The sequence below is a fragment of the Macaca nemestrina genome, chromosome 4 (genome assembly GCF_043159975.1).
Source record: "Macaca nemestrina isolate mMacNem1 chromosome 4, mMacNem.hap1, whole genome shotgun sequence".
NCBI classification, from domain to species: domain Eukaryota; kingdom Metazoa; phylum Chordata; class Mammalia; order Primates; family Cercopithecidae; genus Macaca; species Macaca nemestrina.
Window position 1 is genome coordinate 107,743,497 of NC_092128.1, and position 24,653 is coordinate 107,768,149.

Sequence of the window (24,653 nt, forward strand, 5' to 3'; positions counted from 1 at the left end):
TACCATTAAAGTGTGCGTTCATGCTTCAATGATCAGCAGTGGACTGGGACAGGGTTTATATGTGGATGTGGAGTCTCCCACTCTCTGAGCTTCTCTTCTTTCATAGATTCCCTCTAATTAGCTGCTCTGCAGTCCCAAAGTATATCTTCTTAGTAACTTACTAAGACTGAGGCTTTCTGCCACCCCATGCTGCCTGGATAAGTAGGTGTTCTCAGGGAAAAAGCTTCAAACACAGAAATCCCATCAAAGACCCATCTGGTCTCTCAAGGGTTAACTTCCCTCTACCTTCTGCCTGTTTTGGGTTGCTATCCAGTGCCTTCATATAGCTGGTTTTAGATGTTTTGTTCATCATATTTTGTCCAGATTTCATAATTGCTATCTGTGTTAGTCTGATTGTGCCACTCTGCCATTATCAGAACCAGAGCCTTGACTATTGATTTCTGTCTATGATTAATCAATAAAAATCATGAACTACAAACTGTCCAGCATATCTACACACCAAAAGATTAAAACTACTGGCTAATAGATTTCAAAGAAATTATTTTGGCTTCAGGGCCCCAAATTCCTCCATATTTGCAAATTCTATTAAGTAAATGGGGAGAAAGTAAGTTTGAATCCTAGCTCCTCCACCTGATTTTAACTTCTGCACCAAGGAAATACCAAGCTTGTATGTTAAATATAAGTGTGGATTTGGAGTAATGAGTGTAAACACTGAGACAATGCCCAGGATAAAGTCTCATAAAAAGTGGCTTCTGCTGCCATTACCATTAAGTGCTTCTACTGTATTAAATATATCAAAATGAAATTTAAGAAGCTTTACCCTAGAAGCTCAATATTGCTTTCTATTTTATTAGAATTTAATAAACAGAAGAGTTCCTGCAACTCATACTTTTCTGTGTGTGAGGGGTAGAAGAAGATGAAAGATTTGAGACCAGCATAATACTATAGTACATTGAAGGTGATGAGGATTTTCTCTGAGAGCTTACAAAATAAGGTTCACCTTTGAGATGCTGGTCAGTGTTCCTTCTCAAACTGACATTATCTGCTTAATGGCTTGGCACCATGAAAATCTGTCCAGCTTACTTCAAAGAGTTTGTTAGACCATATTTGGACTCACCCTGTTTAATGGTTAAGAGAGAAACTTAGAATGGAAAACTCTAAGAAAGGAGTTTCCTATCTTCAGACACAATTATCCAATTCACTTCATAGGTAGATGATTGAGCACTGTCTCAGACTCAAAGTAAATAATTTTCATTGCATCCTTCAATCTTGGATACTTTTTAAAATGTGAATCCTTTTTCTTTCTGAGCCATTGAAGAAAATCAAAGACTTTTGACTTTGAACATCACACAGCCCACAAAAAAGAAAGTTTTGTTTAAAGTAATACATAAAATTATGCTTAGCATTGCTCCAGAAGGAGGGTAGCAATCTTTCTGTGGTTATAGCATCACTTAGTGGTTATATACATAAAATACTCCTTCTACTCCAAAGCAAAAAAGGGGGGAAAATACATTTTTGAAGAAGCTGTTTATAAAAGAACATCAAACAGAAAACAAAAACAGTAAGAAATCACTTATTCAAAATACTAGATGCATAGTTCTACAATCAGTCACAGGACAGGGTTCAATTATGCAGGAAAGTAGGAAGGGTTAAATCATCAATATCCATGGATCATATATTCTTACCAAGGCTTCATGATCTTCTGCAATTTCTGGTATCGCCTGCAAAATTTAAAAACAACCATGTGAGGGGCGTACTTAAAAGCAATGATTTTTACATAAAGAACATATCTTGAAGAAAACTCAGGATTAGATTTAGGACAGATTTAACTACCATGAAGTAAAAGAACTTTATCCATTTCAAGACATCATTCAAAGTAACAAACTGGTGTTCTTTAATGATCAGAAACAGTCAATCAAAAGATCAGCATTAAACTACTGTCATCAACCAGTTGCATTTGCTTATGAGTAAAGGCATCCAGAACCGTCCATTTAGATCAGAATGGGTCTGTGTTCAATGGAGCGGGGGGTACACAAAGGGATAGGAATTGATAAATTTTCAATGAAAAAACATTGAGCCAAAAAGCACTAGACTATAAAGAAATAATTTATTATCTTTCTTTGGTAGAATGTCCACTAATTTTACTTGCTCTGTTCTCCCTCAGGTGGCTTCTTCTGCGGGAAGACGTTGCAATCAATCTCTTTGCAATAAGACATTGCACTAGTATTGAACTCCAAAACTGGAACTCTGGGCTGGTGGCTTAGAATAGGCAAATCTGGCTACAAGAAAGGGTAATTATTATTATTATTTTTAAAAAAAAACTAGGGTCAAGAATATGAAGAAATAAGTGTTTCTAAACTGCCCAAACCATCTCCCATTCCTCAAGTCTGCCAAATCTCTCTGGCTTTAAGTATGATCTTCCCTCTATACGAAACATCCATCCCCTCTTTGCCCAACTCACTAAGTCCCACCCCCAAACTCATCTCATTCTAGGCTCCTCTGGGAAGTCTCTCTGATTTCTGATTTCTCTTCCTCAGACAGCATAGGTAGTGCCTGCATCTACAGGCCACAGGCCCTGAGGACACATCAGCTATAAGCCTCAGGACATCTCACTGTCCTTCTAGCTGTTTAAGGGCTGGGGCTCTGCACTGTGGCAATAGTGTAATGTGAGGCACATCCCGAGTAGGGACTGACATGGCTGACAAATGATTTTACTCTTCAGAAATGTTCACATTCTCAACCATATAAAATGTACCCACTTCAGAAACTCAAGTCACCAGGTGAAGACTAAATTTAGTCTCTGGTAAAATTTGCGGGAAGAGGATTGAAAATGTATATAAAGAGATCTTTTTCTTCCTTTTCTGCTCCCCCTCCTCTACCTGTCTTTTCTTTTAAAAAATATTTACTATTTCCTACCCTTCCTTCATCAAAAAGGAACTGGGCAGGGTGAAAGGGTGAAAGGGGGAGAAGGGGAAGCAGGCCCGAACAGAAGTTGGCAGCACGCAAGGGCCAGAGGCTACTCTCCACTAAAAGGAACTGGGGCTCCTTGGGGAAGTGGCTCATGTTAGGGGGTGGGGCAAGGAGATCTAGATAATTCTGGAACATCTTGTTAAGCCAGAAAGTAAAGAAATGCTCAAAACATAATGAAATACAGGTCAAAAGGACACAGAAGTCACCTTAGAAAAGCTCGCACAGGCCAAATCAGGGACACGTTGAGCATCAAAATCAATAATAATAGTGATAGATTAAGCCCACTGAATAAAACAGGAATGAATGAGTCCACATTGTTACAGAGTGATGTGCTGATGTTGAAACACCAGATCTCTGGGGAAAAACACACAAATCTGCTTGATATTGTTTTCCAATTTCCACGGTGTAACAACTCTCACTACGGCCAACTTAAAGAACCAACATGAGATCAACGAACGCAGAGCGGAACAGAATTGTACAAAAGTGGCTCTCAGGAACTAGTATGAGCTCCCCACAGGAGATAAACATGTAGGTGAATAAATACATAGGGAAAAAACAGAGCTCTTACTACCAAAGAAAACCAACTAATACATGTAGAAGAAATAATAATATTCGAAAATTCCCCTTTGGAAATCATCAGAGCAATAATTAATTCAGATAAGAAATGTCAATGCCAAACTGATGGGTGAAATTGGGGTGAGCAATGAGGCTTTACATAGTTTCACTGTGTCTCCCTACAAACTTTTCATGAATTAGCTGCTAAGGGAGGGAGAAAGTATTACAGTGGAGACATCTGGAAGATGCTATCTTAATGAAGCAGTCAAAGTTACCACCAGTAATAAAACAAAGAGATACCATGTGCCATCAACAGGACAAAATGGGAAAAAAAAAAATCACAACCATCTGTTGTATTCCAGCCAAAGACGTACAATATGGGTCTCCATAAGAAGGGAAATTTTTGTTGTAATGTTTGTTGTGATGAGAGAACACTGGAAAAATGTGTAGAAAACAGAATTCTGTGTTTCAGTAAAAAACTAAGCAGTGCCTACAACATATCCTTTGGGCTATGAGATTCTAGGCCTGTTGGCTTTGAGTTATTTTACAACTCTTTGTAAGGTGTAGGTAACTGATGTGTGTGTATATACATATATATATATCCTGTCTTGCAGTGATTTAATTGACTTCCTTTCCACTGGTGGAAAACCAGTTTTGTCTCCATTTGCAATTCATCTCAACATTCCTCTCCTTCATATATATTTGTGCTCTTTTGACCTTTCCTTTAAAGTTACAATATCTGCCTGGTTTCACCATACCATATGAGTAAAATAAATTATTTTAACACACGTTTATTTGTATATCTGAAATCAAAATGTAATATAGAGGGAAACCTCTAAATTAAACATTTTGCTGGGGAATCACAGAATTGCAATTTGAAGCATACACATAGACCAGTAGACTTTGGTATGTCTGAGGAACAAAGAAAACGTTGGGATTTTTATTAGAAATAGGAATGTTACCTATGGTTTTGAAAGAAAGTTTATAGGCACAAGAATTTTTGAGAGCTGCTAAGCTCTGATTGCAGTGGTAGGTAAAACCAGTCCTAGAGTCACAGCAGGTCATTCCAGCAGCTACTAGATTAAACTGGTCTTAGGGTTACATCAGGCCACCTTAGCAGCTGGGCTTGCAGATAATTCAATTCTTGGAGTAGGTGCACCATGTGCCCATGTGCTTTTTGCCTCCGTTCCTCAACTGTGACTTAGTTGGGTGTGACAAGAATTACCCAATTTGTACAATCAATGTTCACATCTGTATGAGAGTTATGATTTTACTTTCCCATGAAAATTACCTTTAACAAATTACCCTTTAACAAACCCAAATTAGAGGGTATTCTATAAAATGGCTAACCTATAATTTGAAAACACCAAAGTCATGAAAGAAAAGGAGTGAGTGAAGAACAATTCCAGATCAGAGGGGACTAGGAGGAGACGGGCCACCTGTGTGCAAGGTGCCACCTGGAGCTAGATTCTTTCCATTAAAGGATGGAGCTGGGACAATGGGTGAAACTTAAATGGGGTCTCCAGGAAAAGAGCAAGTGGCGATTTTCTGCTTTGTTCTCGCAAGTTTTAAGTTTAAAAAGGTTTTGAAATAAAATTTTGTGTGTGTGTGTGTGTGTGTGTGTAATATATAAAGCAGTCGCTGTAAAGTTTTAAAATAACTTTCTGGCCTGGGGCTTGAGCATGCTTATGGTTTTTATACGAGTTCCGCCTCCTCCAGTATCCATGACCTTGGAGAGCTCTCCCTGACCAGAGCACAGACATAACTCAGTGCTGAGTCACAGTGCTTCATACTCCTCAAATTTGCACCCTCACTTTGGCTTCAGATTACGCATAAGGAGAAGAGAAACTGTTGTTGCAACGTCTGTCTACTGCCTTAAGTGGGATTTTGTGTGTCTGTGTCTGTCTGTCTGTCTCTCTCGCTTTCTCTCAGTATACCCATTTTTTTAAGAGAAACGTGACTAGAAGAGAAATTACTCTGGAAAGGTTGATGTTTCACAGTGGCCAGAAACCTCTCACCTCAGCCCAAGGAATAGCAACTTTTCTTTTTTTTTTTCGCCAGCAGAAGATAATCTGTTCTTCAAATGGGCTGTGTGACCCCTTCGCATTTCCATTACCAGAGTGAAGGACAAAGAGGCAGAGAGAAAGCAAAAGGAATGAGGAGGGGGCAGATCCTGTTTAGGGAATTTTCTGCCACACAATCTCTGACAAAGCCCAAGAAGGTTGGCCTCTTTGGCCTTTGTGATGCAAATTTCTGGCAGAGCCCTCAAGAGCTGTTCAGTTGGAGCTCCCTGAGCAATGCAGAGTGCACTGCAGGCTCCAGGAAAACAGCAGACAGCGCTGGGAAGATGTGGCAGCCTTCACAGCTGGGGTTGACTGCAGAGACCACAGGAGCAGCTTCTTTCTGGCTGGGTCTGTCGTCTCCGAGGAGGTAAAGTGCAAAACGTGCATGGTGTCAGCTGGCCTTGGCTGCAAGGCAGTCAGTAGATGAATCACTTTGGCCTGCACTGGAACTTCCAGAACAGCCAAGGCTTCTAAGAGACACCAAGTTCTCAGAGTCAATGGAGTAAGTTAGAGCTGATCATCTGTGTCCTTGGAGGTTAACAAAGTTTCAAAAAAGACATTTATCTTTTGTGTGAAGGCAAAATTCCAGAAAAGGTCACACATAATGGAAAACTGTCATACACATCTTTGTGTTATCCTCTATGCACCTCCTCTTACCCCTCACATGCCTAACCCAGTGTCAGGAGTATGGTTCAGCATTCAGTAATACGCATTTTGCTAAAGGAATAAAACATACAAATCCATCTCAAGTGTGGGTGCTAGGGAACATCAAAGCAAAGTGTATAATTCAAGTCATACCTCAGTTTTCACAACACCCAGAAAATGAAAACAGCTCTGGTTCAGGCAAGATGAAAAGAATTTGAATAGCGAAAGGTTAATATGAGACAGAGGGAACCTGTTTTAAGACTGTTCTTGTATTAATGCAACAATGACAATTTTTATATACATGTCATCCATACACACAGCAATAGACTTTTCCATCTGTGTCATATGTATGACACAGTACGGAGGGGACTAATAATTTATACAATTAATGTTTCTTTTTAAGACAATTACGTAAGAACTTTACATATCACTAAAATAACTATGGGACTCCTTCCAATGTTTCTAATACTACAGCCAGATTTTGGAGAAATGACCTCAACGAAACAAATAAAACAGCACTTATAAATTCCCCAGATTAGTTAGAACTCCACAAACACCACTGCTATCTTTCTGAGGAAAACCAGAAAGCCAGCCCAGTATTGACCAAGGTATTGGAAATAGACATACTCCCACAAGAATGGTAAAGTATAAATTAGAACATTTCTGCAAGCTATTGGGCTATTCTTATTTTAAAACAGCTTTAAAATGTATATATTCTCTGAGTCAGGAATTTTATTCCAACAAAATAAATTAAATATCCACAAAGATTTTGCTAAAAGAAAAGCTGATTTTAAAATATTTAGAAAGCCAGGCCCGGTAGCTCACACCTATAATCCCAGCACTTTGGGAGGCCAAGGCAGGAGGATTACTTGAGACCAGGAATTCAACCCCAGCCTGGGCAACACGGAGAGACCTTGTCTCTATAAAAAAATATTTAAAAATTAGCCAGGTGTGGTGGCACCTGTAGTCCCTACCTACTCAGGAGGCTGAGGCAGGAGGACTGCTTAAGCCCTGGAGGTCAAGGCTGCAGTGAGCTATGACTCTGCCACTGCACTCCAGCCTGGGCAACAGAGCAAGACTCTGACTCAAGAAAAAGTAAGATAAAATAAAATAAAATTTCAGAGAAAAACCCTGAAGACAATATAAATGTCCTACAATACGGAAACAGTTCACCATACTATGCACATTCCTCAAATTATTGTATATTAATTATATATAATAAGCTATAAAGCTGCAAAAATGAAACAGTATGCAGGCAACAAAATTGACGGGAGAATAATATTTGTCACATGGAAATACTGTTAGCTACAAAAAACAGGTTATAAAAACATGAGTATGATAATTCTACTTGTATAAAGCCTGTGCCAATGTGTGTATCTAAAATATATAAAAAAGGATATTCACCAAGATATTAAAAATTGTTGTCTGTAGAAAGGCACGCTACAAATGATTCTTATTTTTTCCTTCTGCTTATTTATATACTTTTCAAATGACAGATAATAATTTTTCATAAGGAAAGAAAGTTAATTTAAAAAAACTTTCCATCCCAGCACTTTGAGAGGTCAAGGTGGGCAGATCACGAGGTAAGGAGATAGAGACCATCCTGGTTAACACGGTGAAACCCCATCTCTACTAAAAATACAAAAAATTAGCCGGGTGTGGTGGCAGGCTCCTGTAGTCCCAGTTACTGGGGAGGCTGAGGCAGGAGAATGGCGTGAACCCGGGAGGTGGAGCTTGCAGTGAGCCGAGATCGCGCCACTGCGCTCCAGCCTGAGCGACAAAGCGACACTCCATCTCAAAATAAAAAAAAACAAAGAAACTTTCCAAGTTCATCATAAATACATGAATTTAACTTTTGCTCGCAGTTGACTGTCCTGCCCAGGGTGGTGTTACAGCTTACTCATATTCCAGCGGCGTAATTTTCCCATCACATTGCCAAGTGGGAAGGAAACTGTAAGTACCCTGCCCTTTCATTCTTGGAAATGTTTCCCCTGTTTTTCTGCCCCTAGTGATGACTGACTAACAGTGGAAGGACACAGAAGTAGGCTGTCTCATTGTCTGTGTGCACAGAGGCATGGACAAAGACTGTGGTGTTTTATTAAAACCCAAAAAAGATTATTTTTTATGACATTGGACTTAGAGTTGTGGATACAATTTTTCTTCTTTCAAATAAAATAAAATAAACATTTCTGAGAAACGCTTTGATATCCATCTTTTTGATATTTGTCTCTGGAAACACTGTCCATTCCTCAATATCCCTTATGTTGCTCAGGCTCGGAAAATATGTTTCCCCACAGCTGTATTCGCGTTCACATCTATGTTTCAAGCAGAAATTAGGAATGAAATTTCAAAACCCCATGATGGATAGAACAATTAAACTCAGGTTTTAAACACTGTGCTTGTGCTCTGTCAATATGATACTTCCTCATTGTTTCTCTGTTACTGACTTTGCTCCAGGGCCCCACCCAGTACCAGCTGGAGAGAGACCTTTTAAAAGCCCAGCCCTGCAGTGGCAAAATCTCTCACCATTTGCTTGCCTGCAAAGGATTTTATTTCTCCTTCACTTATGAACATCTCAAAATAATAAGGGCTATTTCTGACAAACCCACAGCCAATATCATACTGAATGAGCAAAACCCGGAAGCATTCCCTTTGAAAACCGGCACAAGACAAGGATGCCCTCTCTCACCACTCCTATTTCAACATAGTATTGGAAGTTCTGGCTAGGGCAATCAGGCAAGAGAAAGAAATAAAGGGTATTCAAATAGGAAGAGAAGAAGTCAAATTGTCTGTTTGCAGATGATATGATTGCGAAATTAGAAAACCCCATCATCTCAGCGCAAAATCTCCTTAAGCTGATAAGCAACTTCAGCAAAGTCTCAGAATACAAAATCAATGTGCAAAAATCTCAAGCATTCTTATACACCAATAACAGACAAACAGAGAGCCAAATCATGAGTGAACTCCCATTCACAACTGCTACAAAGAGAATAAAATACCTAGGAATCCAACTTACAAGGGATGTGAAAGACCTCTTCAAGGAGAACTACAAACCACTGCTCAAGGAAAGAGGACACAAACAAATGAAAATGTCCATACTGCCCAAAGTAATTTATAGATTCTATTCTATCCCCATCAAGCTACCATTGACTTTCTTCATAGAATTAGAAAAAAATACTTCGAATTTTACATGGAACCAAAAAAAGAGCCCATATAATCAAGACATTCCTAAGCAAAAAGAACAAAACTGGAGGCGTTACGCTCCCTGACTTCAAACTATACTACAAGGCTACAGTGACCAGAACACCATAGTACTGGTACCAAAACAGATATATAGACCAATGGAACAGAACAGAGGCCTCAGAAATAATGCCACACACATCTACAACCATCTGATCTTTAACAAACCTGACAAAAACAAGCAATGGGGAAAGGATTCCCTATTTAATAAATGGTCCTGGGAAAACTGGCTAGCCATATGCAGAAAACTAAAACTGGGCCCCTTCCTTACATCTTATACCCAAATTAACTCAAGATGGATTAAAGACTTAAACGTAAGACCTAAAACCATAAAAACCCTAGAAGAAAACCTAGGAATACCATTCAGGACATAGGCATGGGCAAAGACTTCATGACTAAAACACCAAAAGCAGTGGCAACAAAAGCCAAAATAGACAAATGGGATCTAATTAAACTAAAGAGCTTCTGGACAGCAAAAGAAACTATCATCACAGTGAAAAGGCAACTTACAGAATGGGAGAAAAATTTTGCAATATATCCATCTGACAAAGCGCTAATATCCAGAATCTACAAGGAACTTAAACAAATTTACAAGAAAAAAAAAAACAACCCTACCAAAAAGTGGGTCAAGGATATGAACAGACAATTCTCAAAAGAAGACATTTATGTGCCAAAAAACATATGAAAAAAAGTTCATCATCACTGGTCATTAGAGAAATGCAAATCAAAACCACAATGAGATGCCATCTCATGCCAGTTAGAATGGCGATCATTAAAAAGTCAGGAAACAACAGATGCTGGAGAGGATGTGGAGAAATAGGAATGCTTTTACACTGTTGGTGGAAGTATAAATTAGTTCAACCATTGTGGAAGACAGTCTGGCGATTCCTCGAGGATCTAGAACCAGAAACAGCATTTGATCCAGCAATCCCATTACTGGGTATATACACAAAGGATTATAAATCATTCTACTATAAAGACACATGCACACGTATGTTTACCGCAGCACTGTTCACATCAGCAAAGACTTGGAATCAACCCAAATGTCCATTAATGATAGACTGGATAAGGAAAATGTGGCACATATACACCACGGAATACTATACAGCCATAAAAAAGGATGAGATCATGTACTTTGCAGGGACATGGATGAAGCTGGAAAACATCATTATCAGCAAAGTAACACAAGAGCAGAAAACCAAACACCATATGTTCTCACTCATAAGTGGAAGTTGAACAACGAGAACACATAGACACAGGGAGGGGAACATCACACACTGGGGCCACTGGGGCCTGTCAGGGGTGAGAGGCTAGGGGAGGGATAACATTAGGAGAAATACCTAATGCAGATGACGGGTTGATGGGTACAGCAAACCACCACGGCATGTGTATACCTATGTAGCAAACCTGCACGTTCTGCACATGTATCCAAGAACTTATCAAGTGTACACAAAAAAAAAAAGCCCAGCCTTGGATAATGAGGAGGAGGTAAGTCATCTCTGAATCTCATTATTCCTAAAAGTAAGGCGAAAAATTCTAGCAACATTTCTTCAATGTCTACGAAAATTTCCACGGGTCCTGCTTAGGAAACCACCACCTTCTCCAGCTGGAACCTTGCCTAGGAGTCATGACTAAATGCCTTTCAAATTGCAGGAACCTATTTAATTTGTGTGGTTTCTATCCCAAAGATTTCCTGTTAATTAATTGAAGTCTTGCTCTAAGTTTAACAGAGAAGCCAGGATTTCTTACAAGAAAAATGACTCTTTTCTTTTTAATCTTAGCAAAAGATCTGAAAAATTTGCTGTGGATTAAATAAGCCACCTCTGAGCGTGAGATGCAGGACCAGCAGAAGGATGGCAGTAGGCCTTGCAACTCCAGTCCCTCCTTCCTCCATCCCCGAAAGTAGCGTAACTTCGAACTTACATAAAACAGGAAGGGGGTCACAAAGGTGACCCAGAGAGAGATCACTCCTTCCCACAAACATAGTGTGATGGGAAAGTGTAAGAGACCAATGCAAAAGAGAATACACCTAACACCTGGCCTTAAGCTCTGTTTATCTGTCTGAAACCGGGCTGTATGTATCAAGTTGGGACAGCTTACTGATTATTATAAATACAGTCATGTGTTGCTTAACAATGGGATACATGCTAAGAAATGCATCATTAGGTGATTTTGTTGTGTGAACATCATAGAGTGTACTTACATAAACACACATGGTATAGCCTACGACACATCTAGGCTATGTGGCACAGCTTATTGCTTCTAGGCTACAAACCTGTACAGCATGTTACTATGCTGAGTAGTGTAGGCAATGGTAACACAACAGCAAATATTCGTGTATCCAAACAGAGAAAAGGTATAGTAAAACCATGGCATAAAAGATAAAAAATGGTACAGCTGTATAGCGCAGCTCCATTATAATCTCATGAGACCACCATTATATTTGTGGTCCACCACTGATCGAAATGTTCTTAAGCAGTGCGCGACTGTAGTTAAGATATTAATGAGCATAATACTCCTTTCTTTAAGAAAGGCATTCAGTGGCTTTAGTTCACATAAAGTACGTTCAATATTGACATTCTCTCACATTGTATAATACGTGTGCAGCATGGAGAGAGAATTCAGAACTGCTGTCCCCCATCCTAGGTCTGAGGAATGGTGAATCTTTTGGGCTGTTCTGCAGGTGAAGATGTGTCATAAAGTAAGGCCACAGCACTGAGAAAAAGAATGTTGACAAGGCACACACATAGCATCAGTTCTGCCTAGTTCCTGATGCTCCACACTCACACCAGAGAACCCAAGCCTTCGCTGAGAAGGGGAGCTCCCCAGTAGGAAGGCACATTCCTTCCTCCCTCCTGGTGGAACTCCAGCTCCCTCAAGGACAGTTCACACTCATCTCCTCTGTGGGGCTCTTTGAGATATAATGGGTTCCAGCCAGGAACGGTGGCTCACGCCTGGAATCCCAGCACTTTGGGAGGCAGAGGCAGGCAGATCATTTGAAGTCAGGAGTTTGAGACCAGCCTGGCCAACGTGGTGAAACCCCGTCTCTACTAAAAATACAAAAATTAGGCTGGGCATGGGGGCTCCCACCTGTAATCCCAATACTTTGGGAGGCCGAGGCGGGCAGATCGTGAGGTCAAGAGATTGAGACCATCCTGGCTGACACGGTGAAACCCTGTCTCTACTAAAAACACAAAAATTAGCTGGGTGTGGTGTCACACGCCTGTAGTCCCAGCACTCTGGGAGGCAGAGGCAAGCGGACCACTTGAGGTCAGGAGTTCGAGACCAGCCTGGCCAACATGGTGAAACCCCATTTCTACTAAAAATATAAAAATTAGGCTGGGCGCAGTGGTTCACACCTGTAATCCCAACACCTTGGGAGGCCAAGGCAGGTGGATCACGACGTCAAGAGATCGAGACCATCCTGGCTGATATGGTGAAACCTCGTCTCTACTAAAAACATAAAAACTAGCTGAGTGTGGTGTCACATGCCTGTAGTCCCAGCACTTTGGGAGGCAGACACAGGTGGATCATTTGAGGTCAGGAGTTTGAGACCAGCCTGGTCAATGTGGTGAATGAAACTCCATCTCTACTAAAAATACAAAAATTAGGCCAGGTGCAGTGGCTCACGCCTGTAATCCCAACACCTGGGGAGGCCGAGGCGGATGGATCACCAAGTCAAGAGATCGAGACCATACTGGCGGACATGGTGAAATCCCATCTCTACTAAAAATACAAAAATCAGCTGGGTGTGGTGGCACACACGTGTAGTCCCAGCTACTCGGGAGTCTGAGGAAGGAGAATCGCTTGAACCCAGGAGGCAGAGCTTGCAATGAACTGAGATCGTGCCACTACATTCCAGCTTGGTTACAGAGTGAGACTCCCTCTCCCCCGCCCCCCCAAAAAAAAGAGAAACCAAAAAAAAACCTTAGCTGGGTGTGGTGGCACATGCCTGAAATCCCAGCTACTCAGGAGGCTGAGGCGGAAGGATCACTTGAACCCAGGAGGTGGAGGTTGCAGTGAACAGAGATTGCACCACTGCACTCCGGCCTGGGCGACAAAGACTCCATCTCAAATAAAAAAAAAAAGAGAGAGAGAGAGAGAGAGAGAGAGAGAGAGAGAGAGAGAGAGAGATAATGGGTCCACCATCTAGACTCCTGGCTCTCAGGAGGAATTATACACAATAGAATTCTGCCCATATAATAGTCTCCACCAATTTCTGGAAGGCAAGGCTCATATGAAAAAATGTTCCCATGTTCAACTCTTTTGCATGCACACAGTAGGTCATTAATACATGCTGACTGCATTTAATTTCAAGTAATTAATGACAAGTATTTAATCATTCAAGTATTATGTTTTAAAATTACTTCAGGGATGATATCTTGACCTGGTTTTATACTTTGAAACATAACTTGAACTAGCTTGAGCTGTCAATAAAGAAAGAAATATAATTAGGTAATCTAATTTTTTTAATGGATTAAGGGAGAGAAAATTTTTCTTAGGGATAGGCAAGGAATACGAGGGATTAATGTTTTGTCGAGTTATAATTTCATTGTTGGCAAGGCCCTCTGAGATAATGACATGATATTTTTCCACATGAATCTGAAATTTCTAGCACTTGATGGATTTCTATTTTGTCTCAGACACTAGATGTTGGTGGGCAAAGGATGGAGAACTCCTGAAATTACAAACCCACTGCCTTGCCACTATCTTAAAAACTATTTTGTTCCTGAGTCTAACCAAGGCTCTGGTCTTTAAAACAGTTTGCAAGTGTAAGGAATGTAATAATATTCAAAACGCTGAGACACATAGGACAGCTGTGGAAGTTAGGAAAAAAGACGCTTACTCAGTGCCGCTCTCCACCATCTGCGTGAGGAGAGAGATGCCATCCAGGTTTATAAACTCCTGGGCAAATGTGACATCCCGGGAGAGGCTGGCCAAGTCCTTCAGGGCTTCCAGTTTGGCATCCATACTCGAGGACTGGATTCGTTCATGGAGCTGCTGGGCATTCTGAGCCTTCCGGGGCGAAAGCAAAGGGAAGAGTGTTGACAAAGGAAACCACAACAGCAAAACAGATTTATGTTTCAATGAGAAACAGAGCTACAAAGGCCAAAAGCACAAGACTATCTGCATATTACAGAGTGGGCATCTCAAGGACAGGCTTCAAGGCTTCCAACCCAAACATTCACCTTCAGAGCGAGGTCCGCTTATCTCACAACAGGAAACAGTTGCGTTCTTCTCAAAGGAGTTGGGATTTCCATTTCGAGGAAAAGACCAAGAGCAAGAGTACAAGAATATTAAAGCCCTAGAAACTGAACAGGATGTGGCAGAAAGGAGGGAGGAAAGGGGAAGTATTTACCCTTTAAGTAAAATTATGTAAAAGCAACTGAAAGCTATTTGCTCAGTTAAGCAATTACACAAATTTATACAGCATGCTCACCTGTTCAGTCAATACTGTGAGTAATAACTGCCTACACGTGTTCGGAAGCTTCATTAGCCACCCAAATGATCTTTCTAGGTTACTGCAAATCTTCCAGCACTCCACAACCATGCTTGTAAATTTGAATTTTCAACAACATGTGTTTCACATGCATTGGCTACTTGTGTGAATTTAAAACTAAATAATTAGGAAACCAAATTACCAGCTATGCCTAGAATTACTTTCAAGGCATTTACACTTGGCTTCTACATGCAGGACATAGAGGAATCGAAATATATGAAAGAAGCTGAACTTCTGGGTAATAACTTATAGTCCAGATGTCTTATTCATCCAGTCGAGGTTTTCATATCTACCTTTCAGTTGAGGCAAGCAGTAAGAAACACAAAGGAATAAAATGTTCTGCCTGTGTTTTTGCTTAATACAGATAACTGAGTATCTGTCGTGGTTTTATTTAACTCAAAATCACTGTGGTGAAGCACTATGCCATCATCATATTCTCCTTCTCAGGTACTTGCTTTCTCTTTTGAAATTGTGTTATATTTTAGAGAGGGAGAAGATAGGGTGTTGACCACATTAATGAGGTATCTCTCCTCAACAGACACTGGTTACAACTCTCTCAGGAACCCCCTGTGAACTATCACAGGTTAAGGTTGCAGAGTGGAGGCAGGAGAACCACATAGGTATTGAAGGCAAAACCAATGCTGGCCACAGACCCTGCCTGGAATGGGGGAGGGAATCCACGCAGGTCCTAAGAGCAGAAGGACTCCACCCCAGCAGGTCCACAGCCACAGAGCCCTCCCTCCTTGCCCAGCGCCCCCTCCACTGTCACCTGGAAGCAGCCCTCAAGAAGAGAAAAGAATTCAACAGGGGAACTGATCCAATTCTTTAGGACCCGAGACAGGGATAGAACCCATGCCCCCATCACTTGGTCACAGATGTGCTCAGGTCTCCCATTTAATTAAAACCAAAAACAGACGCTTTGCATCAGAAATTATAAAAGGAAAAGAGCAGGGAGGAAAACAAGAGCCCTCCCTACTTATCTATTCACTGATCTACAGATAACCCACACATCACTCAAATACTAGAAGGGAGAGTGGAGAGCTGGGTGAGAATTATTTATTTCTTAAAATTGTTAAGGAATATAGTATTTTCCAAAATTTTCAAATGCATATACAGCATTCACATGAACATATAATAGTTAACTCAAGCAAATCATTTCAAATTCCTTGAAAAGTGTATTTTTTCTCCAAGAAGGATGTTTGCATTTACTATCTAGGTTATGACAATAATGAGTACCCAAAAATTATTTCATTGTCATTATTAATGCTAACTAATAGTGTTTGATGCAGTTGATACCAATATGAAAAACAGCCAACAGTTACCTAGCACTTTTTATGAGCCACTATTCTAAATACCTTCATTTAATCTGCACAATAGTCCCACCAGGTAGGTCCTATCATAGTCTTTGACAAAGGAAATTGAAGTTCAGGGAAGTTAGGTAACTTGCCCAAGGCCACACAGCTTATCAGGGCTAAAGTTAAAATAGAACCTGGGCAGCTAGACTCCAGAAAACACACTGTAAACAGTGGATCTCAAATTGTTGCCTGTGTAAGAATCACCTGGATGACTTCTTAAAACACAGGCCATGGCCACCCCTAGAGTTTCTGGTTCTAAAGGCCTGGGGTGGGGTCCCAAAAATTGTGTGTTTAACCAGACCCTAGGTGGTGCTGCTGCTGGCCTGGGAATTACACACTGAGGACCACTGCTCTACATCACTCAGGATGCTGCATCTCTCTGTGATTATAGAATAAGCAGCACTGTGGTGTTTTTCTTTCTTTTTTTTTTTTTTTTTTTTTTGAGATGGAGTCTTGCTGTCACCCAGGCTGCAGTGCACTGGCACAATCTCGGCTCACTGCAACCTCTGCCTCCCGGTTCAAGTGGTTCTCCTGTCTCAGCCTCCTGAGTAGCTGGGATTACAAGTTCCTGCACCATGCCTGGCTAATTTTTGTATTTTTAGTAGACACAGGGTTTCACCATGTTGGCCAGGCTGGTCTTGAACTCCTGACCTCAGGTGATCCACCTGCCTCGGCCTCCCAAAGTGCTGGGATTACAAGTGTGAGCCACCACACCCAGCTGATTGTGTTTTTCAACTACCACCTGATCTTCCCCAGCTGTAACACAAGGAGGCCCTCCTGGTTTACGGTACCTAAAGAAAGTGTGCTTGCCCTTCTAAAAGCTGTGCACTTTTAAGGAAGAACCTTTGCTAAGAAAACAAAGAAAAAGTCAACAATGTGGAAGCTAAGTAGATGGAATTTACTATACCTACTCTTATTAATATATAATTTATTATACCTACTCCTCCTACTTCATTTACATGCCTTCATACTTACCTACTTAAAAGTAAATAAATAAATAAATTTTAAAATAAAAGAAGTGAGGAGAGAACGGAAACCTGAGAAGGACTAGTGTCCCAGGCAGAGGAGTCAAGACTGCGGAGTCCTCCACAACCGCTCATGGGTTGCTGCTACAGAAATTGAAAATATTTTACCAAGATGGTCACATGTAAGAATAGCAAAGCAATATCCTAACTTGCTGGGATCTTAGCCAAGGAGTCACTCCCATAATAGCAGTAAAGCCTTCTCCAAACTGCCACACTACAGCAAAGCTCATAGACTCAATGGCCTGGAAAGTTCCTATAGAACTATTCACCCCTCTCCTGCACTCAGCCCCGCGCCTGAGAATGATGTGTTCTATTGGCATGGGGCTCTTCTTAACTCCCTGCAGCCCTTGCTCCTTCCCTTGGTACCCATATCTAAGGAGACAGCCGTTCTTCAAAAAGTGCAGTTCCCACAGTGTTTGCTTTGGGGTAAATTTCCCTATTCATCCTAGGACATAGGTGAACAACCGGAGGAGATACGGTCACTAAAGAGGAGGGGAGGAGTGTGGCAAGCCAGGAGGTGAGAGGACCATGATGGAAAGCTCCATGAGCCAGGAGTCAGAGGCAGGGCCACTTACATCTCTTTCACTGGCTATCTCTGCAGCCACAGTGAACTTCTCTCTTCACTTCTCTTGGCCTCATTTTCCCCATTGGTAGGTACACCAAGGAACTGTGATGAGATCATGTTTAAGGTTCCCTTCCACCCACAGTGTGACAAATTGCATCTCACCTGGGCAGTAACCCTCATCACAGAGTCTGCCAGGAAAGGGTGATCCACAGAGGTGAGTCCCACAAGTGACCGCCAATCAAAACGTTATGTCAAACTGGTGGGACCCTTTTAATGCAATATTTTTTTCAACTGAATCCAGAACAGGCAGGGATATACCTTCTTTTTATCTTCTCTAATTTCTAAATAATCTGGAAATACAGCTTTTATTACACAAAAAAAGTGGGAATCAAAGGTTTTGTTCTTAAAATATTGGAGTTTTGTAAGGAAATTTTGTTTTTGGATATTAGTTATTGCAGATCACTCTGTATATAATTTTGCTTAGCCTCTTCTCAGACAAGTCTTTCCAGTTATCCAGTGGAAAGGAATGTCCCTTCAAAATCCTCAGGATCCTCATTCACTGGTTCAATATACACTTCTGAAAAGCTTGACATTGTTCTGCACATTTGGGATACAGCAACAAATAAGACAGCCAAGGTTCTCACCCTCCCGGGGCTCACCCAAGCTTGGTGTGGCAGGTGGATAACTTTTAAAATTAACAATAAAAAATCAAATATTGATGTTTTATAGCCAAACCTAAAGTGGAGGGTTTGCGTTAGAGCATGACTGATGGCTTCTTTAGATGGAGTGGTTTTCAGGGACAAGCAACCTAAGGTAGTGACATCCAAGGAAAGATCTGACTGACAAGAAAGACCCCACCACATTGGGGAGTGGAATATTCTGGGCAGCATCAATGGTTAGTGTCAAAACCCTGATTCAGGTGGAACAAGCCTGGTCTGTCTGGAGGGAGAGAAAGGAGAGGACTGATGTGTCTGGGGTCTGCAGGCCAGGGGGTGTGGAGGGAAGTGAGGGTGTGGAAGCGGCAGGCAAGGTAGCCTAGGATGTTCATGAGCATGCAGAGCTGAAGGAATCCCTGGTGGTGATGTGCTTCCCTGAATGGATGCATGTAAGTATCTGAGATGAATGTGTGGTACAGTTGGAGCCCTTAAAACAGCATTCATAGCCAAACATTGAGCAGCCATCGTGTTTACCAATAGGACAATGGTGAAATAGTCATGATATGGTCATAGGATGAAATATTATATGGAACTACATGTGGAACTTTTAGAGAATGTAAAATAGTGAGAACATCCTCACGAGGCAATATTAAGAGAAATAGCCAGGATGCAAACATATTTTATTGTTTGCGGGAGGTGGGAATATGTGCTGTGGAGCGTGTGTATCTGCTAGAATGTCATGTCACCCAACATATAGAAGTGTGGCATTTACCATGAGTTCAAAACACATTTCACTAAATGAATGTACAAATGAATACATATATATATGAATGTCTAAATGAATCTATATATGAACCTATAAATGAATATACATTCATGTATGCACACATATGTATTCACGCATTTGCATACAAATGATCAAAGAAAGCAAGTAGATGTGACCTGTGCTTATTTATGAATTGTAATATTCTAAACAGTTTTCTTTGCAGGAAGCCTTAGTTTTTGCATTAATCTGCACCATTTTTATATTTGGGAGGAAAGAGTCAACATTATTAAAAAAATAAGATAGCCTTAGTTCTGATTTTTCAAGCAACCAGCACACATGAAAAGAATCTAATAGTCACATAGATCTCTGTATCAGACAGCAAGTTATATTTTCTGGTATTGTTCTAAGGATAGAAAAAAAGTTTTACTTTGGGCCATTGAAACAGCTAGATGTGGCTACCTCATGTCCCAGATAGGAAAGGGTTCTGGAACTCAGACTCCAGACTCCAAGGGAGGAAACAGCTCATAAAGGATTAGTCGTGGGCACAGGAAAGGGTACCGGTAGTGTGTGTGTGTCAAGCATTTAACATCTCTCTCCCAAAGATACAAGTTAAAATCATCCCCAAGAAACTGCTAGCATAACTCTGGATCCATGATGCCAATTAAAGAGTAGTCTAAAAACATCCTTAGGTTCAACAGTTTAATAGATATCTTCAAATGTACGGTCAATGTTGCCCAGCAATCCAATATTTTCCTGGAATGTTTGCTATGCCCTTTCAGAATAACTCCTCCACATCTTTTCTTCTCTCCTTAAACCCCCTCTATGCCTTTCTGCTGCCTCACCTCCATTGGTGATCATTTCATTGAGGAAATCAAAGCAATCAGCCAGGAGTTCCTTCATCTTCCTACTTCTAACAGCACCAGCTGCTGGCATCTCTACCCTCAAGCTCTGCTTCCTCCTAATAGATGCTGTGTGGCAGGGACCCTGTTTCCTACCAAAAGTCAACTCTTCCCCTCAGCTCTGGATCTCCTCTCCCCTGACATTCTCAAGTATTCTACTTCAAATTTATCTCCCTTTCTTCTGTATCATCAGTTCTCTCTCTGCAGTCGATCATTTCCAACTGCAAAAGTCTCCAAAATCTCCCATCTTTAAAAAAAATAAACAGAAAGGTAAAAACAGCCATTGACCCAATTTCCCTATAGCTACTTCCTCATTTCTCTGCTTGCATTTTCAGCAACAGTTTTGGAAGAGGGAGTAGCTCTAAAGTGTTGCCTCCATTCTACCTCCTATTCTCCCCGCTCTTATGAGGTGCCCCTGTCCAACCCTGCATGGAGAGTGTCTCTACGATGCTATTAATACCTGTAGGTGGTAGCCCAGGAACCACCCTCATCTCATCTTCCTTATTACCTGGGCAACCTCCAACACACGTAAATACGCCCTCCTCCTTGAAACACTTGGCTCACCTGGCTTCTTGTTCGGCTCCTCCTCTAAACTTTAGAGTGTCCCCAGGGGTCTGTGCTGAGCCCTTCTCCTTTACTTTCCCCATGGTGACTTCTTCCAGCCCACAGCTTTAAATGACATTTGTACGGGGGTGGCTGGCACATCTGCATCTCTCCAGGCTTCCTAGTTGATGACATATCCTCATGGACACATAATGAACATCTCAAACTTTTCATCCTCTCCACCTTTCTATTCCAGTAAACAGCACGCAGTTAATTTTGCCAGAGCACCGGGAAGAACAGGACATCCTAGCTCAAAGAACACCACATCCTGAAGCTCTGGGGCTTGCCCTCTATAACACTCCTTCCAACTCTCCAATTCCCTACAAGACAGGTAGCCCAAGCCCCCTGCATCTCCTGAACCTGCAAGAAACTCTGACCCTGTGCCCTGGCCGCCGTTGCAATCTGTCCTTGGGCAGCAGCCTGGGCATCTGTGACTCCTCTGCCCGCCAGCCTCCAATGGCTTCTTCTCCCATGAGCCAGGCTGCTGAAAGCGATGGCAAGAAATAGAATTTAAGGCATTTTACAACCCTTTATTAGTTTCTCAAACCAGGAGAGAAAAATGGAAAACCTGAATTGAAAAATGGAATTTCAAAAAAAAGGCATTAATGGGCTTATTAAGAATCTCCGATAACCTGAATCCACACAGTGACTGAGATAATACCATTTTTCTTATTGCCAGAAGGAATAAAACCCAAAAATCATTATGACAGGCCCTCTGACCTAGATAACGCTGATACCAGCTCCCTAAACCAGAAAGAGCAGAAAGCGAAGATTATGCTTACAGCTGACAAGGCAACACTAGGGACTTGATGAGCAGTTCTGCTTTCTGTAATACGTCCACACAGGCCAAAAGAAGGCGTAATGGGCAATAATTCAGTTCGCATATAATAGGGTTCACAAAAAAACTCATAGTTTGCAATCCTGACATGTTTTTAGCATGGGACATTATGATTCGCCTCTTTTGTACTATAACGGACTTAAATATATATTTGTGTTTTCTTTAATTAATACCAGCAAATGAGAGAGGTAGAAATATATGAGTACAGCCGGGTGCGGTGGCTCACGCCTGTAATCCCAGCACTTTGGGAGGCTGAGGCAGGCGGATAACTTGAGGTCAGGAGTTCAAGACCAGCCTTGCCAACATGGGGAAACCCTGTCTCTACTAAAAATACAAAAATTAGTCAGGCATGGCGGCACACACCTGTAGTCCCAGCTACTTGGGAGGCTGAGGCAGGAGAATCACTTGAACCCAGGAGATGGAGGTTTCAGTGAGCCATAATCGTGCCACTCTACTCCAGCCTGGGCCACAGAGCAAGACTCCATCTCAAAAAAATAATAATACACACACACACACACACACACAGAGAGTGCTACTGGAAGTTATCAAATAAAAAAATAAAGTTAGCCCAAAGTTAAGTTTCTTGTAGGTATCCCTTGAGAAACATTGTATCCCTTTATCTGAATATACACACACTTCCTTTCCACATACATAACAGGCATCCTTTTTTTTTTTTGTTTTTGTTTTTGTTTTTGTTTTTTTGAGGCGGAGTCTCGCTCTGTCACCCAGGCTGGAGTGCAGTGGCTGGATCTCAGCTCACTGCAAGCTCCGCCTCCCGGGTTCACGCCACTCTCCTGCCTCAGCCTCCCGAGCAGCTGGGACTACAGGCGCCCGCCACCTCGCCCGGCTAGTTTTTTTTTTATTATTATTTTTAAGTAGAGACGGAGTTTCACCGTGTTAGCCAGGATGGTCTCAATCTCCTGACCTCGTGATCCGCCCGTCTCGGCCCTCCAAAGTGCTGGGATTACCCCCCCATGCATCCTTCTATACAGGATGTTCTGCAACCTGCTTTTGTGTTAATAACAGGCTTTAGAGATACCTCCTCGGCAGCACGTATCACATTCTTACTAACAACTGCACAGTATTCTACAACATAAAAATTACCTACAGCACTTACCTAGTCCAACTGATAGACATATAACAGGTTCCCAGTTTTTGATCACTAAAAACAATGATGCATATAGCCATGCTTGGGCGTGTGTGTGTGTGTGTGTGTGTGTTCATCCTGCAGTGCTTTTGTGAGTCTATTTATTATATAAATTCCCAGCAGCAGTACTGTTAAGACAAAGGTATATGTATTTTAAACTTGGGTGAATACAACTAAATTGCCCTCCAAAGAGGGCACACAAATAGACTCTACTTCAAATTTTCAAAATCCTGACCCCACAGCATCTTTTCCTCACACTTTGATTATCTAGGACTGTAGATTTTCATCTGTAAGAGAGGCTGAAGTTCCTCCTAGATAGATAGATAGATAGAGATAGATAGATAGATAGATAGATAGATAGATAGATAGATAGATAGATAGACAGACAGACAGACAGACAGATACATACATACATGCTTCTGGAATTCTTTCCAAACACAAAGTTTTTGTGGGGTTGTTTTAAGTTTTTGGTAGTCAAATTTACTGATCTTTTTCTTTATGGCTTCTGTGTTTTGTATTCTATTTAGAAGTTTCTCTCCACTTCAAGACTACAAATATAGTCACCGTAAGCACCTCTTAAAACAAAAATTTCAGAAGAGTAACAACAATGGTCTGGCAAGCCAAGCTTCTTCTGCTACGAACAATAGCCAAAGCTGATTTTAAAATATGCTGCATGCAACAGAGGACCTCAGACTCCATGCCCACAGCTATTATGATCATGGCAGGTAGGACACACTATTCAGCTCTGCACTCAGAAGTTCCCCAAACCCTGACTGCTCCAAACGTCACACACATTTGCACACATTCTCTGGGTGTGTTCCTGGCGCGCGCACGCACTCGCTGTCTCTCTCTCTTGCGCGCTCGCGCTCTCTCTCTCTCTCTCTCTCTCTATATATATATATATATATATATATAAAACTCTGTCGCCCAGGCTGGAGTGCAGTGGCATGATCTCAGCTCACTGTAACCCTCGCCTCCCGGGTTCAAGCAATTCTCTGCCTCAGCCATCTGAGTAGCTGGGATTACAGGCACCCACCACCATGCCTGGCTAATTTTTGTATTTTTAGTAGTGACGGGGTTTCGCCATCTTGGCCAGGCTGGTCTTGAACTCTTGACCTCGTGATCCACCCGCCTTGGCCTCCTAAAGTACTGGGATTACAGGTGTGTGCCACCGCACCCAGCTTATATTTTTATGGTAACAGGAGATGGATAAACATACCACACTAGAAAGATACACTTGTTTAACACGGCCACTAGAGAGACTGTCTAAAGATGTACCATGCAGTGGAGAAGCAGCAGCCATGTACAAGGCCTATTACAAATTAAACAGTGCAGGTTGTTTGTTTAGATCCTCTAGTATCAATGACCTAATTCTCTAGGAACAATCTAGAGCGACTGTTCTGTGATAAATGGAGACAGAAAACAAATTCATCAATCAACAAAAAGACCACCTTTGACAGAGTGGAGGTAAAACTCAGCATAGCTACACATTACATAAAAACAGGAGTGTGTGTGTGTGTGTGTGTGTGTTGTGCGTGCGCGCGTGTATGTATATCCGTGTGGGTGTTGAGATGTCCTTATCTGGCTTCAGGGAGAGTTCAGCTGAGGCAGAAGGAACTTCAAAAGCTAGTATAACACCATCTGCTGGCTTCTTTATGGTAGCTTCATAGGTGTTTTTTTTCTTTAAACATATTTTTATTGTGTATAAAAAAATGAACGAGTACATGCAACCTGTATTTTTCAGCTAAATGCAAAATTATAAAAAACAACCTATTTAAAGTTCACAGGTCGAAAATGTCTTGCTTATAGAGTAACTTCCCAATTCT

General features: G+C 41.4%; 1 protein-coding gene across 9 annotated transcripts in view; it reads right to left on the reverse strand.

The window, feature by feature from the left end:
• LOC105497780 (engulfment and cell motility 1) overlaps positions 1–24,653 on the reverse strand; it is a 574,187-nt gene that overhangs the window by 373,260 nt on the left and 176,274 nt on the right. For all 9 annotated transcript variants that reach the window (XM_011769137.3, XM_011769131.3, XM_011769139.3 and 6 more), the window contains 2 exons: positions 14,320–14,489; positions 1,686–1,721 (listed from right to left, as the gene is read on the reverse strand). In XM_011769137.3, coding sequence (XP_011767439.1) covers positions 1,686–1,721; positions 14,320–14,489 — 206 coding nt within the window. The remainder of the gene's footprint in view (positions 1–1,685; positions 1,722–14,319; positions 14,490–24,653) is intronic.